At 40.9% G+C, this 15,603-nt stretch overlaps 2 protein-coding genes across 7 annotated transcripts; both read right to left on the reverse strand.

Annotated features, from left to right (window-relative positions):
- Positions 1 to 4: 4 nt before the first annotated feature.
- Positions 5 to 12,024, reverse strand: LOC138605429 (poly(rC)-binding protein 2). Of its 5 annotated transcripts, none has more exons than XM_069677682.1 (13): positions 11,859 to 12,024; positions 9,784 to 9,906; positions 8,811 to 8,834; positions 8,667 to 8,699; positions 8,431 to 8,547; positions 8,205 to 8,336; positions 7,937 to 8,065; positions 7,368 to 7,442; positions 6,652 to 6,693; positions 5,053 to 5,125; positions 4,423 to 4,475; positions 4,153 to 4,322; positions 5 to 1,257 (listed from the first exon to the last, which is right to left on the reverse strand). In XM_069677682.1, exons 2-13 carry the CDS (start codon positions 9,850 to 9,852, stop codon positions 1,221 to 1,223), a joined length of 954 nt encoding a protein of 317 aa, XP_069533783.1. In that variant the 5' UTR covers positions 9,853 to 9,906; positions 11,859 to 12,024; the 3' UTR covers positions 5 to 1,220. The 5 variants fall into 5 exon arrangements, with proteins under 5 accessions (XP_069533783.1, XP_069533781.1, XP_069533782.1 ...); XM_069677680.1 differs by having other exon boundaries at positions 5,053 to 5,152; XM_069677681.1 differs by lacking the exon at positions 5 to 1,257 and adding an exon at positions 3,499 to 3,646.
- Positions 12,025 to 12,445: 421 nt separating this feature from the next.
- Positions 12,446 to 15,504, reverse strand: prr13 (proline rich 13). 2 transcript variants are annotated; one of them, XM_069678652.1, is made up of 4 exons: positions 15,431 to 15,504; positions 14,348 to 14,415; positions 13,765 to 14,258; positions 12,446 to 13,026 (listed from the first exon to the last, which is right to left on the reverse strand). In XM_069678652.1, exons 2-4 carry the CDS (start codon positions 14,361 to 14,363, stop codon positions 12,976 to 12,978), a joined length of 561 nt encoding a protein of 186 aa, XP_069534753.1. In that variant the 5' UTR covers positions 14,364 to 14,415; positions 15,431 to 15,504; the 3' UTR covers positions 12,446 to 12,975. The 2 variants fall into 2 exon arrangements, with proteins under 2 accessions (XP_069534753.1, XP_069534754.1); XM_069678653.1 differs by lacking the exon at positions 15,431 to 15,504 and adding an exon at positions 15,369 to 15,418.
- Between the last annotated feature and the right edge of the window lie 99 nt (positions 15,505 to 15,603).

Genomic DNA, 15,603 nt, shown 5'->3' on the forward strand with positions numbered 1-15,603 from the left:
CAAGTTGTGGTTTGAGCATTTCACATCTTTTATTTCTGTATTTTTTAAACAATGTTGTGGCACCCAGGTCTACAGTCTCAAAAAACGTGCACAAAAGTTTTCTCTTTCCTGCAAATAAAAAATAAAATAAATTCTGACTCGAGCAAAGCAAAGAGCAGGAAACTAGTGTTAACTCACAACCCTTTCTTTGTCTAGTTCCAGAGCTTCAATGATTTCAGTTCTCAGCCTCATCACATTTAACAGACAGATCAGTCAGTGTCCAGGAGTTAATCCCCCTTTGGTAGTTTAAAAAAAAATATTTCCTCCATTTAAAACAAATATTCCAACATTTTTTTTTTAGTATATATCAGTCTTTACAAAAAAAGCGAGGAGAACCCTCTGCTTCCGATCCCTAGAGCCAAACCCAAACCCCAAAAACCTCCCGACCCAGCAAAATATCAACACATGATCTCAGGAGCAGGAGAGGGGGAAAACCAGGAATGACATGTAGAGGGTCGAGAAGTGACACGTGTAGTCATACACATTTTAAATGATCTGGCTAAATTTAATCGTGAGCGTTAAAACATTTGTCGTCATAACCAAATATAATGAGTGACAGTGCATGTACGGCTACGTCTTGTCCACAGTGACACGAGTGTGATCCATGTTACAAGCACTTCAATTGAAAAGGTGACAAAAGGGGAGGATGTTGTGGATATTTAAAGCAAGTGAGTACGGACATAAAGCGGACAGACCGACGTGTGGAACTGGGTGAGGAGAAGGGGAGGCGTGTATATAAACACAGAATAAAACAGTCACTCTATTCTTATTTTTGTTTTTATTATTTTTCCTTTTTTGTCTTTTTCTTTTTAAAGAAAAAAACCGACTGTACAGAACTAAATCTATATGCCTACTGAGAGTTTTCAAACTCCGCTCCTCTGTGACGGCGAAGAAGGGAAAAAAAGGGAAGAGAGCGAGGAACCCATTAAAGAAAAATAAAAGTCTAATAAATCATTAAAACCTCCAACTCGACTCAAAACGGGAATTTAAAACCTAATCGTTTGCTTGACTAAAACCAAAACAAAGGAAATAAATAATGATCAAATCAGAGGCGGGTGAACATGATTTCAAATGAAGAAGAGGCAGTATTATATATAAACTCTTGGTTGGATAGTTGCATTGACTGTTTTTGTGGTAGCCGATGATATAAAAGTGAGATTTAGTGCAGATGCAGTGTCCTATCAGTTGGCTGCCAGTCCTGTGGCCTCAGAGGAAAGCCTGGAGAGACAGACAGAGAGACACCCGAGACCAGGGAGGGAGAGAGAATAAGGCATGCAATCAGACAGAAAAGATAAATATTCATTAACTGTACATTACGTTATTATCATAAAATGCTAGATAACAAGATAATCTGGATTCATTGAACTTGAAATGTTGGCTCTGATATTAGAACAGGTGATCAGCAGCTGTTCAGAGTCAGATCCGCATCCTAAACGGTTTTGTGATGGAGCTGTGTTAAACAAAGTTTTGCAATCTTGCCAAGATTTATAGCAGCAGGTTAGCTTAGCTTAGCATAAATAATGAAAACAGGTTGAAAGAGCTAGCCTGGCTCTGTCCAAATGTAATCCACCCAGCAGCACCCCTCATGCTCAATCAACACATCGTATCTCATTTCTTTTAAAACTTCCTCAAGTCTTGTCCCAGCGGAGGTTTCCAACCAGCTGATACACAGGAAGTGACTCCCAGGCCTAGAAATATTTTGGCACACTACCCCATAAACCAAAACGCTGTGAACTCTTTGGGTTTTGTACAGATGACACAAACATGAGCGAGTTTTTTTTACCTTTTGGACACAGTCAGGCTCATTGTTGCTCTGCTCCCATCTTTGTGTTAAAGTGATAATCTCGAAGATTTCCATGTAAATAAGTGTCTGTTGGTGACTGAGCCTGTGGCCCACTGATGAAAGCCTTTGCATTCGCAGTATATAGTATTATTATGGGCTGGGTGTCTGTGGCGGCGCCCAGTTAGTGACGCGTTTTCCATCAGCCAGCAGTGGTTGGTCTGCCAGAGAGGGTAGGCGGAGCTAAGCGGCTGCTTCTCCGCTCTCTGCAAGTGTTGCGAGTAAACAGTAATCTACTATGGCTGAACAAACAAAGAAAAGATGGATGACTACAGATACAACTTCAACAAGAAGTGAAAATCCAAAGAAGAAGAAACAAACTCGACGCTCAGATGAAGCAAACAGTCTGAAAAGGAAAGCGACCGTCAGCCAGGAAAATCAAGAGTTACAACCGGAGCCGACCGTGGACGTCACACATGCAGCACTGTGTGGATATCTGGGAAGTGTGCTCCTGCAGTTACCGTTTATCACCACAGGTGGCGCCACAGAGAATGAAACTGAGATCTTCGATATTACCACTTTAAGCTAAACAAACAGCTATATCTGTACTGCTAATCCACAGAGTGGTATCAATCTTGGCATCTAACTTGCAAGAAGAATGTGTAAAAGTGTTTCCAGACACGTGCGATTATACCATGATCTAAAGCAGTTGTAAGTTCTTTTTCACAACAACCAAATGATCTAAATAAAGGTGGTTTGGTGGCCTTTGATACCTGAGGGCAGATTTACTCGGAAGTGAAATTACAACGTATTCTTACATAAGCAAAATACAAATAAACACCATGGTACATATAGTCTCCATTATAACCGCTAACAATAGTCACTTAAAATTCACTACAAGAAAACTATCCCCATAAATACAACGTGACATCTTAGAGAGCCGCTACCTGAGCAGAGCTGACACACACACACACACACACACACACACACACACACACACACACACACACACACACACACACACACACAGAAATGCTTCAGTAATTCACTGTCCATGCTAATTCAAAGTCATTAAAAATATAATGCACTCAACAGGTCATTTCTTTAAGAGACAGGCCGAATCAAGCTACAGATATCTACTTTATAAATATGGCAGCAACCACGTGTCTGGCTGTGTAACACTGTGCGCTTGTTTTCTGTAGTAGGTTAGCGTGGCGTGGCTCAGCCAGGTACAAAAGCGAGTGCAGGTACAGACAACAGCAACATTGTCAGTACTTTAGTAGTAGATGACTTATGTTTCCTCGGTTAGTAAGGGGAGAGCCTTCGTCTTTTAGACTTGGAGCTCAGCTCGGGGGCGATTTTGGGCTCAGTGGGTATTGGGTGGGCGGGGTTACTGGCCCCGCTGACAACATGGAGGGCCAGGAGAGGGAGGGGCTTGAGACTGAGGAGACTCGACACACAGGCAGGAGAGCTGGGGAGCAGGGAGTCAGTGGAGGAGGAAGAGGAGGAGGAGGAGGAAGGAGGAGGAGGCGGCCCTGGAGCCAACAAGGACAAAGGGATGGAGGCTGAGGGGGGCACCACACAGGAGGAGGAAGTAGAGGAGGAGGAGGAGGAAGAAGAGAAGGAGGAGGTAGCAGCAGAGGAGGTGGTGGTAGTAGTAGTAGTAGTAGTGGTAGTAGTAGTAGTAGTAGAGGTGGAGGGAGGGCACAGGCTGGTCTGTTCAGGGTTCAAGGAGGAGGAGGAGGGAGGAGGTTTAGAGGACTCTACACTGTAGAAAGAGAGACAAGGAGAGAGGGACAACACAGTCGGGATGGGTCACAGGGCAGGCTGGTGAGCAATGGGTGGGGGGCGGGGTGAGGGAGAGGAGGAGGGGTGAGGGGGAATCACTCAGGGATGTGATCAAAACAGGAGACAGAAAGCTTCATTAACATCGATAGTGCAAAGCAAATGACAGAGAGAGAAATAAGTCACACATCTAGTGAAGGATCAGTGTTCAGTAAAGAAGGGAGAAAACACACATGCAGACTGACAGAGAGCTAGCAACATGATGATTAGCAGTAGCCACAGAAATACCATCATTTGAACACATATCCAGGCAGCAGGTCGGCCAGTTATAAATGTGCATTCGATATATAAACTATTATTCTTTAGTAGTTTAATGTTCTTAACTTAACTGAGCAGGTAGACCCAAGTAACATAGGTGTTCCCTTATGTATTAATTACAGTTAAAACTGAACTGACTCAAAGAGAGATCAAACTTAGCTAATGTAATGTTTGTTCTTTTAAGCCTGTGACCCTCAGGAGCTAATGCAGAACATAACTGATTATCTCACCTGGCGTTGATGAGGTACTCTGCCAGACTGATGCTGGCAGGAGAGCCTGTGATGGTGACCTGGCGGTCAGTCGATCCATCCACAGGATTCGCAATCTTGATCTGGGCGCCTGACATTTGCCTGATCTCATTGATCTTTGCTCCCTGACGGCCGATGATGCAACCAATAAGCTGTAGTGGAGAAGAGAGAGATAGTTAGGAAGTATGAATAGAACTGACCTTGAGAAAACAAGCCTTTACTTTTTCTGTGAAGACATGTTGAGGCACTTACATCATTTGGAATGGTCATTTCATGGGAACTGGTTTGAGCAGAAGCGTCGATTCCTAAAATAACAAACAAAAAAGAAACTAAATTGTTAAAGTAGAACTGGAGCTAAAATGAAACACGTTAGTAGTCCAGATGTTGAGGTTAGCGAGCAGAGCTATAAAACTTTGGATTTATTCATGTTAAGGCTAAACGTGGCTCCAACAGTTGGTTTTATTGTACTGTTTTGTACTGTCTCTTGTGTATTTGTTGTTGATTTCATGTACTTCAAAGGCCCATCTAGGGATGGGCATTTGAGCCTCAGAACCCACCACCTCCTCCTTAGTGACAAATCAGGACCCAGATTTCTGACATTTTTTAACCGCTCAAATTTTTTTAATAGAAAATTGTGCAGTTTGGACCTGATCATGTTTCAAAAATGTAAATGTAAACCGTACTGATAAGAATGAAAGGACGTAATAAATATGGCAATCTACACTCAAATATCTCAGTGAAGTTTAAAATGATGTGACATCATTCATATTAAAAAAGGTACAAAGTTAATAATATTGTGTTTTATCTTCCTGCCACCAAGCTGTTTTTCTAAATCTGAGACAAATCTGAAACATCTCCACGAGGCCTTGCTGCGCTGCGTACCAGTGAATCCCTGGTTGCTGGGTGCGATGGGGAAGGGGCTCTGCTGCATAGCCAGCTGGTGAAGCTTGGTGAGCTGTGGAGAGATAGCAGCAGAGGAAGACTGTGAGAGTGAGAGAGGAGGCAGGGAGAGAAATGGAGGAAATGGAAAACACAGGAAGAGGGAAAAACAGAACAGAAACATCACAGTCAGTACACACAGATACACACACACACAAAAAAGATTTCACATGTAGATCTCTTATGACTTGTCTATGTGGGGTACCCCATAGGTATTCCTCCAAACTGCAGGCTGCATCTCTGGGTTTTGCTTTCTCGCAGTCTTCAGGGAAAAGTCTCAATACACAAGGGAGGGAGCTCTCAATATGCTGGTTCCTAACCATCAATACAAAACCCAAACATGAACCACATAATCTCAACTTAGCATCAAACTCTACCAGTTATCACCACTCCAGCTGGAGAGAAGTTTTCACTTTCAGAAAATAATTCTAGTATTAAAAAACAAAACTGCCATCAAAGTATAATCTCGAAGATTTCAGATTCGTTCTTTGGCGCCCCCTAATGGCCATTAACGGTAACTGAGGGAGCACACGTCCCAATTTAACCAGACGTCCACGGTCGGCTCCGGTTGTAACTCTTGATTTTCCTGGCTGACGGTCGCTTTCCTTTTCAGACTGTTTGCTTCATCTGAGCGTCGAGTTTGTTTCTTCTTCTTTGGATTTTCACTTCTTGTTGAAGTTGTATCTGTAGTCATCCATCTTTTCTTTGTTTGTTCAGCCATAGTAGATTACTGTTTACTCGCAACACTTGCAGAGAGCGGAAAAGCAGCCGCTTAGCTCCGCCTACCCTCTCAGCTCCGCCTACCCTCTCTGGCAGACCAACCACTGCTGGCTACTGCTACTATATACTGCAAATGCAAAGGCTTTCATCAGTGGGCCATAGGCTCAGTTGCCATTGTGTTACCTCATTCAGAGATAGACAGAGACTTACAGATATTTATTTACATGAACATCTTCCAGATTATTACTTTGCATGACTAAATAATAACAGAGTATTATACTGCGCAAGAGCCTAGAGAAACTAAACCCATATAAAATTGTATAAATAAGGAAAATGTAAGGCTCATTAAAAAAGAGTGAAAGAATAATTGAGGCAGAGCACAAAGACATAATGAAGGGTTAATGAAGACGGGAAAAAAGAACCACATGTTTTTCTGGGACAGACTAATGAACGAGGCATGTAAAACAAGACGCAACAACAACAAAAAGAGGAGGAGTGAGCAGCAGGAACAGATTATTATTCATGGAACAGTGGAGAGTCTGGACAACAACAAATGTCCGTTTAATTAACAACCGACCGTCGATCAACCGGGGAACAACACAAACTTGGAGCACCAACAGCGCTGATCTCTAAACGGCTCACAATCTGATGATAGTAGTTCACAAATTAAATTAGGGGCACGTTCAGCGACAGTTATAGGCTGAGAAACGAGGCGTGGGAGGGAGGGTGGGCGGTTGCACATTTCGGGAGAGGACAGTTGTAATTATGAGTGGGAAGTGGAGGGGGGGGGGGGGGTCATGTAAAAATGTCTACTGCACTTACATCTGGCTGTGGAATCGCGTGCTGTCCTTGTACGGCATACGCCTGAAACAAACGAAAACAAAGCTTTCATAGGCCTCACATCTGATTTTGATTCTGGTCAAGTTCACCCTCCAGCGTGTTTCTTGTTATATATAAAGATCTCCTAAAGACTACACACATCAAAGCCTTTTCCTAATTAATACCATTTGAGAACATTAACACTCATGTCTCGTCCAAAGTCTCCACATTTCTGGGAAAAAAGAGAAGTCTTTAAGTACATTATAGTGAAACTGAGGAAACCAGAAAAGAGAAATTTTCTTTTCAAAGAATAAAAAAAGAAATGTAGTGAGATTAAAGACCTTGTTATGTTCGGCCAACAAGCACAATACAGGAAAATAAGCCACATTGCTTGAAACAATAACACTTATTTGGGACAAACACAGCAAGAAGGTCCTGTAGAGAACTGAACCTTTTGATCATCACATTACTAAGGTTGTTGATACTCAAACAATCAGCATAAGCAGCTCTGGTTGTACCCGTTACCCTGACTTTAACTATTATGGCCAATAATACACAAGTATCAAAACTGGAAACTCAAAGCATTTCATTTTCTACACACAAATATGCATCCCACACTGATGAAACCCAGGTGACAGACACTTAAAGCAATAAATAAACCCCAAAGCATCATGGATAAAAAGGTGGGATACTATGTCCCTTTGAAGTGTCCACTGTACCTGTCCGCCTGCAAAGATGACGGGGGATCCTGAAGGCTTGGGTCGGTAGGGGATAGTGACCCCCTTAGGGGGAGACTGCAAAGGAGACAAAAAAGGTTCTGTGATGAGGACATGACTGCCCAAGATATCACATATCTGACTATTGACTAGTAAAAGTCTATGAAAAGGTATAATCATGAATATAATCATAGAAAAGAAATAACCATCATTTGTTCGTTTTGAGTGTCGCTCACTGTGATGCTTAAATTGTTTAATTAAGTAGCATTTTGACATTTAGCCCAAAACAGACAGTATGAGATTAAAATGAGTGATGTCATGTTAATGTCTCTATAGTGATGTATAGTAATGATGGCTCAATAGTTTCGGATTAGGATCTTAAAGCCAGTACGACAGTCCCCCTTTAACAAGTTACACTGCCGCCACTGTCCTGTCAATAACTTCATCTACAGTCTAACCCTAGACTAAGTCTAACCCTAACCCAAGCCAGACTCAGAGCAGCCAGAAGACCAGGCACTAACACTTTTCAGGTCAACAGTATCCACTTCATTTGCTTGGTTGGGTTCACTTACCTCGAGCATGACCACACAGATCTGCTTCACACACTCAATTATCGACTGGGGAGTACCAGCGATGGTGATGGCTCGCTCCGTGGAGTTTGGGAGCATGTCTCCTGCAACTTGTACCTGAGCACCGGTTGACTGGAAGACATGAACGCAGTGAAATGAGATGCTGTGTTTGATGTACTAAACTCTACATGTGGAGAGGCAATAGTGAGTTAATGCTGAAGAGATTGGAGCTTAGTTGGTTTTTCTATGACACAATCTTCTGTATGCACACCTCTCGGATTTCCTTGATCTTGCAGCCACCTTTCCCGATGAGGGAGCCACACTGGCTGGCAGGAACCACAATGCGTAGGGTCACTGGGGGCTTGCTGGTAGCTGTGCTGTTTGTCATTGAGCTGCTTATGTCCTTGAAAAAAAAAAGAGGAAGGTTAATGAATGTTATCATTGAGCTGATTACTGCTGACCTGTTGATCCATTAGTTGCAATTAATTGTGACTTACCTCTTCCAGCTTCTCAATGATCATGGAGAACGCCTTAAAGATGGCGGTGGTTGGACCTGCCAAAGTAATGATCCTCTCAGGACAATTGCCCTCAGAGATGTTGATGCGAGCCCCGCTCTTCAGACAAAGAAAAGATTTTTAAAAAAAAGACAATTAGAAGACTTCCTATAATAAAAGAAAGTGTGGCCTCTTAAGTATGTTACATCCAACTGTATAGTTTAGAAATAAACACTCACCTCTTCTCTCATCTTCTTCACAGATTCACCTTTCTGTCAGCAGAGCAGAGAATCACATCAACGTCAAACTTATTACAACTTAAAACAGAAAGATGTTCAATTAAGAGACAATTAAAATGTCACTTAGATAAAGCAGCAGCTTACCTTGCCAATAATACTTCCAACTTCCTGAGATAGGGAAAAAAAAGAGGTTTATTACCTAGATTTTTTTTACTTCTACTACTAACTGTGATAAGGTAGGGAATAAAGTTTCTCTAACAGGCTGACAAGCAGAAGGTTTTCCTCCAAAATCCCTCACTGGCCATTAGATGCATGTGCTCACAATAGTTACTGCAGTTCCATTGATAAGGCACCAATTCAAACAGGCCTAAGTCTTTTACAAATTGTGCCACTAGTGCTCTCTAAACTGAGGAAATACTCCAACACTGTGATTCATCAAAATTCCCCAGCTTTGTTTTTCACTTGTTGTTTCTGTCCGATCCCACGCTGACTCAAGATGGTGCTGTTCACCGCAGAGAGAGCCAGGATTTTATCAAGCAGTGTCTGCAGGGTGCTAATGCCTCGCTAGTGTTGGGGCCTATTTTAGGATGCTATGAGCTAGCAGAGTATTTGGATGATGCTTATTGGATATTTGACATTTTAGTGTGTTTGCAGAATAAGCAGAATTCTCATCGTCACTTGCAACATGGCATCTTTGCACTTACAAGCACAATAACAACAGCGCAATGTGCGACTTTGGGTGCAACAAGTGTATGGCTATGCTGGTGATAGAAAGCCAGATGGTTTATAGGAAAGGCCTAATGTAATGTCATGCCTGAACTAATAAATAGCAAAGAGGAACACATAAATATTTCAGCACAGTGGGTCCAACTTAGACGGTAACACATGAAGGAGCAAGGCACACACAATCTGTGATGTAAAAGCTCAAACAGAGCAACACGCCCAAACATCATCTCCCTTTGCTTTGTGATACAGGATCCCATCACAGAGTCAATACCCTTACTCATCACATCAAAGTCCTTGCCCTTTCTACCTCCCTGAGGGACAGTCCAATCCGTAAATATAATGCCACCGACTGTAGAGAGTGCCGACACCAGCAGCTGATGGATGATCTCACCTTGCCATGCATGAGCAGCCTAATGGTAAGGGTGACATTGAGCCCTCCTTCAATCACACCGGAGTCCATGACTGCAACCGAGCTGTTCGAACAGAACTGGGGTCTTTGGTCACCGAGATGGACCTAAAGGGAAATAGGATGAAGAAATTACACACCTTGATTTTCATGTGACAAGAGTTAATTGCAACAGAGAAAACAATTAACATAAATGCAAACAGGGAGAAGAAGAGTATGACATGGTGTGCCTCTAATTCCATGTACAAAAGTGTCCTGTTATCAATGATGTACACATGGTCATCAAAAGTGGTCAACACAAGTTAAGTTAAGAGTGTACCAGTATTTATATTTTAGTGCATTCAAACCAAACCTTCAAACATAAACAACAAATAGTTTAATTAGTTTAAGCTGCTATTAAGTCTGAATTAGTTGAAAGGTTTGGAATGATTATTCACAAAATAGACAGGGTCGTATGAGTAATGTGATCATCTACCTGTATTCAAAGCCAAATAAGTACAATTAAAGAATATAAGGGATTCTGGTTTTCATTTCAACTTCTAAACAACATGTGGAAATGTTAATGTGCATTTCTTAGTCTGCTTTGTTGTTTTCCCTCTCATAAATTTCATCTATTTGTATGTTTGTCTGGTCAATAACATCAACACATCCTGTAGAGTCTTTTAAGATCTTTTGTGAGGTGTATAATTCTCCCAATTGCATTTAGAGTTCACTACATCAGTAGTTTTAAAGCTGATTTCAACGACATAACTTTCATTCTAGCATGGCAAAATGTATTTTCATTCAGCATGCACCTCATTCTAGATAGATAGATGGATGGATGGATGGATGGATAGACTTTATTGATCCCAAACTGGGAAATTGTGGCATTACAGCAGCAGGTTATCAAAGCAAATACAGTACAGGAGAAAATAAATACACAGTTAAAGATATATCCCTTGAGAAAATAGTTACAGCCATGTCCCTTGCCTTGGTGAGATAATGGTAGACTTCATAAGCCATAAGCATAATATCATCTAAGTAATTGTAAACTAAAACATATATTCAGATAAATGACAAAAGCACATGTCAGATCATTTTGCTCAATGCAAAGGCAAAAAAAATTGATGCAAAAATCTATAATAGAAAAGCATGGTGCTTAGACTTGGACAAATTAGACAAATTGCTCTGTAGTAAATAGACATGGAGCTTTAAAGAGAAAAAGATGGATCTGTGTTGGAGCTAATGCTAGCGCTTCTGCTTGTGAAAACTGATGCGTACTACGATGAATCATAAAGACGGCTTATGTCTTACTCTCAATGTGCCAACAACGTGCTGCTTGTTGGGCACATTTATAAATAAAAACCTGCTTTTCAGACTAAAGTTATCTGACTCTGGACAAGTAAATAGGCAATGTTAACTGTAAAACATATGACTTGTATGCTAACGATGACTTCATCATTAGCTGTGAAGCAAGTTTATCAACAAACATGCGGAGTGTGACTCCCTCATTACCAAAGTTGCACACATATGACTCAAAATACACTCACATGTGTACTTGGTATAAAAAGTAGATATTTAATTGCTTACCTCACTCGTTTCTTTTAGTTTAAAGTTAGTCCATTTAACTATTAACCCTTGTTGTAAGTCTGTTAGCCGTTTAGCATTTTGGTTGCTCGCCGTGCTGGGAAAATGAATGAAGCATGCGCGCGCTACTTAGCAAAGCTAGCTAGTTTCCTTAATTATTTAATGTTTTAAATAGCTGACCAGATTTCGACAGGGTTCATGGTGTGTCATTAAGCTTCTCGTTTGATCCATTACGTGCGCTAAACAGCAGAGAATAGTTTTTTTAAAGCGCATTGAATATCAAACTTCCCCGTGGCTAGCTCGGTTAGCCAAAATAGCCGAATGAGTCTGTACAGAGACTGCGTGCTCATCATCACGCGGCCTGTTAGCATGCTGCACGAGCTAGCTGCTGTTAGCGTGCTGCGCGAGCTAGCTACTGCTGGGCGCGATTTCTTTCCGCTACTTCTGATCACAACAAAAATTACAAAAACTGCAAACATGAAAGTAAAACTCACCTGGTTCGTGTGCTGGTTGGTGATCGGGGGGAGGGTTGGGGTTGTAAGGGTAGAAGGGGAGAGGTTCGGGAGGGTAGACACCCGGGGGAGAGTTTAGAAAGGACTCGGGGAAGAGGGAAGAGTGATGTGAGATCGAGCTCCACTCCTTTACACAAAGACAACAAAATCATCACCTCTGAACTTTCCCCTTTCACCCCACCCAAACCCCCATCCAGAGTGTGACCCGAAGATGCCCCGAAATCACATCCGTAAAGAAAAGTTACACTGGCGCCTAATAATGCGACAATATGGCAGGTTAAATGAAAGGACGACACTTAAAAGAAGAGTTTCCGCGCACAAAAGAATCATTGTTGCATCTATATGAAGCGTCACAACAGAAAGTATCTAGTGTAAATACAAACTGTCCCACGTCTTTTACTTTTATTTAAATTCATTATACAATAGGTGTGTTCTTTACCAATATTTCTTATGTTTTGATATTTTGAAACTTCAATAAAATATTTATTTATAAGACCACTAGTGGGCGTAAACTGCACTACAACTCAGTTTATAACTCAGTTATCATCTCAGCAGTGACACATACATCCTTGTATTTACATGTATTTATTGAGCAGAATTAAGTGAATATACTTTACATTAATTACAGTTAGTGCAGATACAACAAAGTAATGCAGAGTGGCATCTTTGCAGCCATGTACAGAAGTGACCATAACGTGAAATAAAAATCAATAGGTTAAAAGAAACACTCATCACACTTTATTGATATAATCATCATCATCCTAAGACAAGAAACATATTTTACATATATTTTATTAAATTACAATGCTAAACCATAAAGTTGTCTATTAAGAAAGTCACCTGCATACTGCTGCAGTCCCTTTGCAAATTATTTCAATGTTTGTATGTTTTATTGACCAAACACCTATACATCTTGTTATGTATTTGACAAAAAAACATTGCAATAGAAGAAAGAAAATTAATTCAAAAGAGTATGGAATGCCAGTGCAGCTTTGGTAGTGTTCATTTATGGTATCAATAGTCAATAAAAGATATGATAAAACACTGCAGATATACAAACAACCTGCAGTATATCTGTGAGTGCCTTGAACCGTGAGCCTCAGTCGGAGTCACTGCTGCTGCTGCTGCTGCTGCTGCTGCTGCTAGACGACTGCAGAGGAAAAGAGAACAATTGTATCAGTAATCATATTCTAATGCATTTCAAACTTTAACAACAAAGAGTGTCATTACTTTAAGCTGCTATTTAGTCTTTATTGATTAGGTGAAAGGTTTGGAATGATTATTCACATAGTAGACAGGGTCTTATGAGTCATGCAACTGTCAAGAGGAAGATATGTGATCATCTACCTGTATTTAAGGCCAAATGAGTACAAATCTATTATTATAGAATATAATGGCTCTTGTAATTTTTGTTTTTCCTTTTAAGTTCAAAACCAGGCATGGAAGTGTTAATATGCGCTTCTTTGTGTGCTTTGTTGTTTTGCCTGTCATAATGTTAATCCATTTGTAATTCTGTCTGGTCAAAAACATCAACACGTCTGACACGATCTTTTGTGTTTAAATCTCCCAGCTGCCTTTAAGGTTCATTACATCAGTGGTTTTAAAGCTGATTTCAACGACATAATAGAATTCTAGCATGGCAAATGTTTTATCCTTCAGCCTGCATCTTATTATGTAGCATGATAAGTGTGAAAGAATGTTATGACTGTTATGAGTCATGACTGTTTTAATATTGTTTGGTCAAGGCGTGCATGACTGAAATTAAGTTGAGGCCTGGTGCTGAGGGATGAAAGCAGGTTTAATTTTCATCTTTTAATCTAGTATTGACATTAATCTTTCACCAAATATCTAAAACAACTCTTACCGTTTACTTGAAACTCATTCTCACCTTGCCGTGTTTGTGGTGCTTGTGCCCCTTTGCTTTCTTCATCTTCTTCTTCTTCATCTTTTTGTTGGCTTTATGTCCGCCCATCCCCATGCCCACGCCCATGCCCATGCCCATTCCTGCCAAACCTCCAGCTAATGCTCCACCCATGGGATTTAGTCCTCCATGATGATGACCTTTGTGTTTACCTTTGTGACCTTTATGACCCCCTTTCGGGGAGTGTGGGTATGGACCTGGGTGAACACCAGCAGGAGGGACCCCTGGAAATCCACCAGGAGCCATGGGGTAAGGATTAACCCCTGGAGCTCCATAAGGCATGGCCCCTGGAGCTGCATATGGTGGAGCCATGCCTGGGGCCATACCAGCTGGGTACTGACCAGCAGGGTAGGCTGGATGTGGAGGTTGGGGGAAGAGTCCCTGAGCAGGTGCAGTAGGAAATAGAGGATTGTGGCCAGGAGGGTAGGCAGGGTTTGGTGGCCCCATTGGAGGAGGAGGACCTGATGTACATAAAAACACACTATACTTCAGAACTAGTGTATTATAACACTCTAAACAAAATTATTATACTCTGGTTGTAATATCTCACCTTGATTTGGCCACATGGTTATGTTCTTGGACCTTACAAGTCAAACCCTTCAGGTGTCACACAAAACCCTGAGCAAACAGTGGGAAAGTACATTTAAAAATAAATGAAGTAAAATTACACCACAAGTAAATCAACTTTAATAACGTGTAACTACGCTCTTTCTTATCATATAGTTTAATATGTAGGTTTTCATTCAATCCTGTGGTTTCTTCTCAAGGATGATATCCTTTGTTTTCGGTTTACGGCTGGTTGCTATAAATGTTAGCCTATATAAATATTTATATATGTGCTCAATAGGGAGGCACCATATTGGATTTTTTGCCGATATCCGATATGCCGATATTTTCCAATTGCTGATTTTGATACCGATTAATTAGGCTCATGTTTTTTATCTGCAGATACCGATAACGTGCCAATAATATCATGCATCCCTAGTTGTCATCTTATGGCTCAAAAGTAAAAAAAAGTTTAAGAACTACCAACAGCAATAAATGTAGCAAAGCAGAACATTTTCAACAGGCAGCTTTAGCTGAAAAAGAATGGTAGATTATCTAAACTGTTGATTATCAAAATCACCTGACAAGAAAGTAGTTGTTTCTGCACAACTGTAGAGAAAATAAACACTGTATACCCCTTAGAACTTTTTTATAAAGGGTTTACATTTTGCTCTAAATTAAGAATTATGATGGGACTTACATATATTGAGACAATAACCAGTCATTTACGTACACCTTCAACTATTTCAGTCTTACTTTAACAGTGCCGACCTTCATCAAAGTTAGGCTTAATTTGTTTTAACTTTATAACAACTAACTAAATACTACAATCACAAGCTAGACTTATTAACAATATTTTCACACAGATTAGGTAAATGCACTCATCATGTGTCAGATCGTGTTTAACACGTCTAAACTGTAGACAAATGCCTTAACAAGCACCAGTAATTTCGCAGCACTTTCTCTTTTTATGTCAACATAACAGGTATGACACGACAGAAATCACTAAAAATTAGGTAAATCACCTGACTTTTGTGTTTTTCACCCAACAGACGCTAAAAACAATCACTGTCTGCCAAAGGCTTACCTTAGAAACTTGCCTCGGGTCGGTGAAGTTTCTCAGGAATTCTCAGCTCCCTGTTTTTCTTCCGCATCAAGCAGCACGGAAGCAGCAAAGATATGCACGAGGAAGCCACGCCCGTCATCAAAGGCCACGCACAGCATTTACGTAATGGCAGAAGTCCAGCGAGCTTTGAATGA

This window comes from Semicossyphus pulcher, unplaced genomic scaffold (genome assembly GCF_022749685.1).
Source record: "Semicossyphus pulcher isolate SPU_LCO1_2020_fin unplaced genomic scaffold, fSemPul1.0.p SCAF_3, whole genome shotgun sequence".
Classification (NCBI taxonomy): domain Eukaryota; kingdom Metazoa; phylum Chordata; class Actinopteri; order Labriformes; family Labridae; genus Semicossyphus; species Semicossyphus pulcher.

What these genes read in the sequence shown, in the direction of transcription:
- LOC138605429 (XM_069677677.1), bottom strand. Translation starts at nt 9,852, where the DNA reads ATGGACTCCGGTGTGATTGAAGGAGGGCTCAATGTCACCCTTACCATT. An exon ending in TCTGTGTGGTCATGCTCGAG is followed by an intron (nt 7,443 to 7,936) that starts GTAAGTGAACCC and finishes TCTCCTTTGCAG; the next exon opens with TCTCCCCCTAAGGGGGTCAC. An exon ending in AAATGACCATTCCAAATGAT is followed by an intron (nt 4,323 to 4,422) that starts GTAAGTGCCTCA and finishes TCTCCACTACAG; the next exon opens with CTTATTGGTTGCATCATCGG.
- prr13 (XM_069678652.1), bottom strand. An exon ending in AGCACCACAAACACGGCAAG is followed by an intron (nt 13,027 to 13,764) that starts GTGAGAATGAGT and finishes TTTCCTCTGCAG; the next exon opens with TCGTCTAGCAGCAGCAGCAG.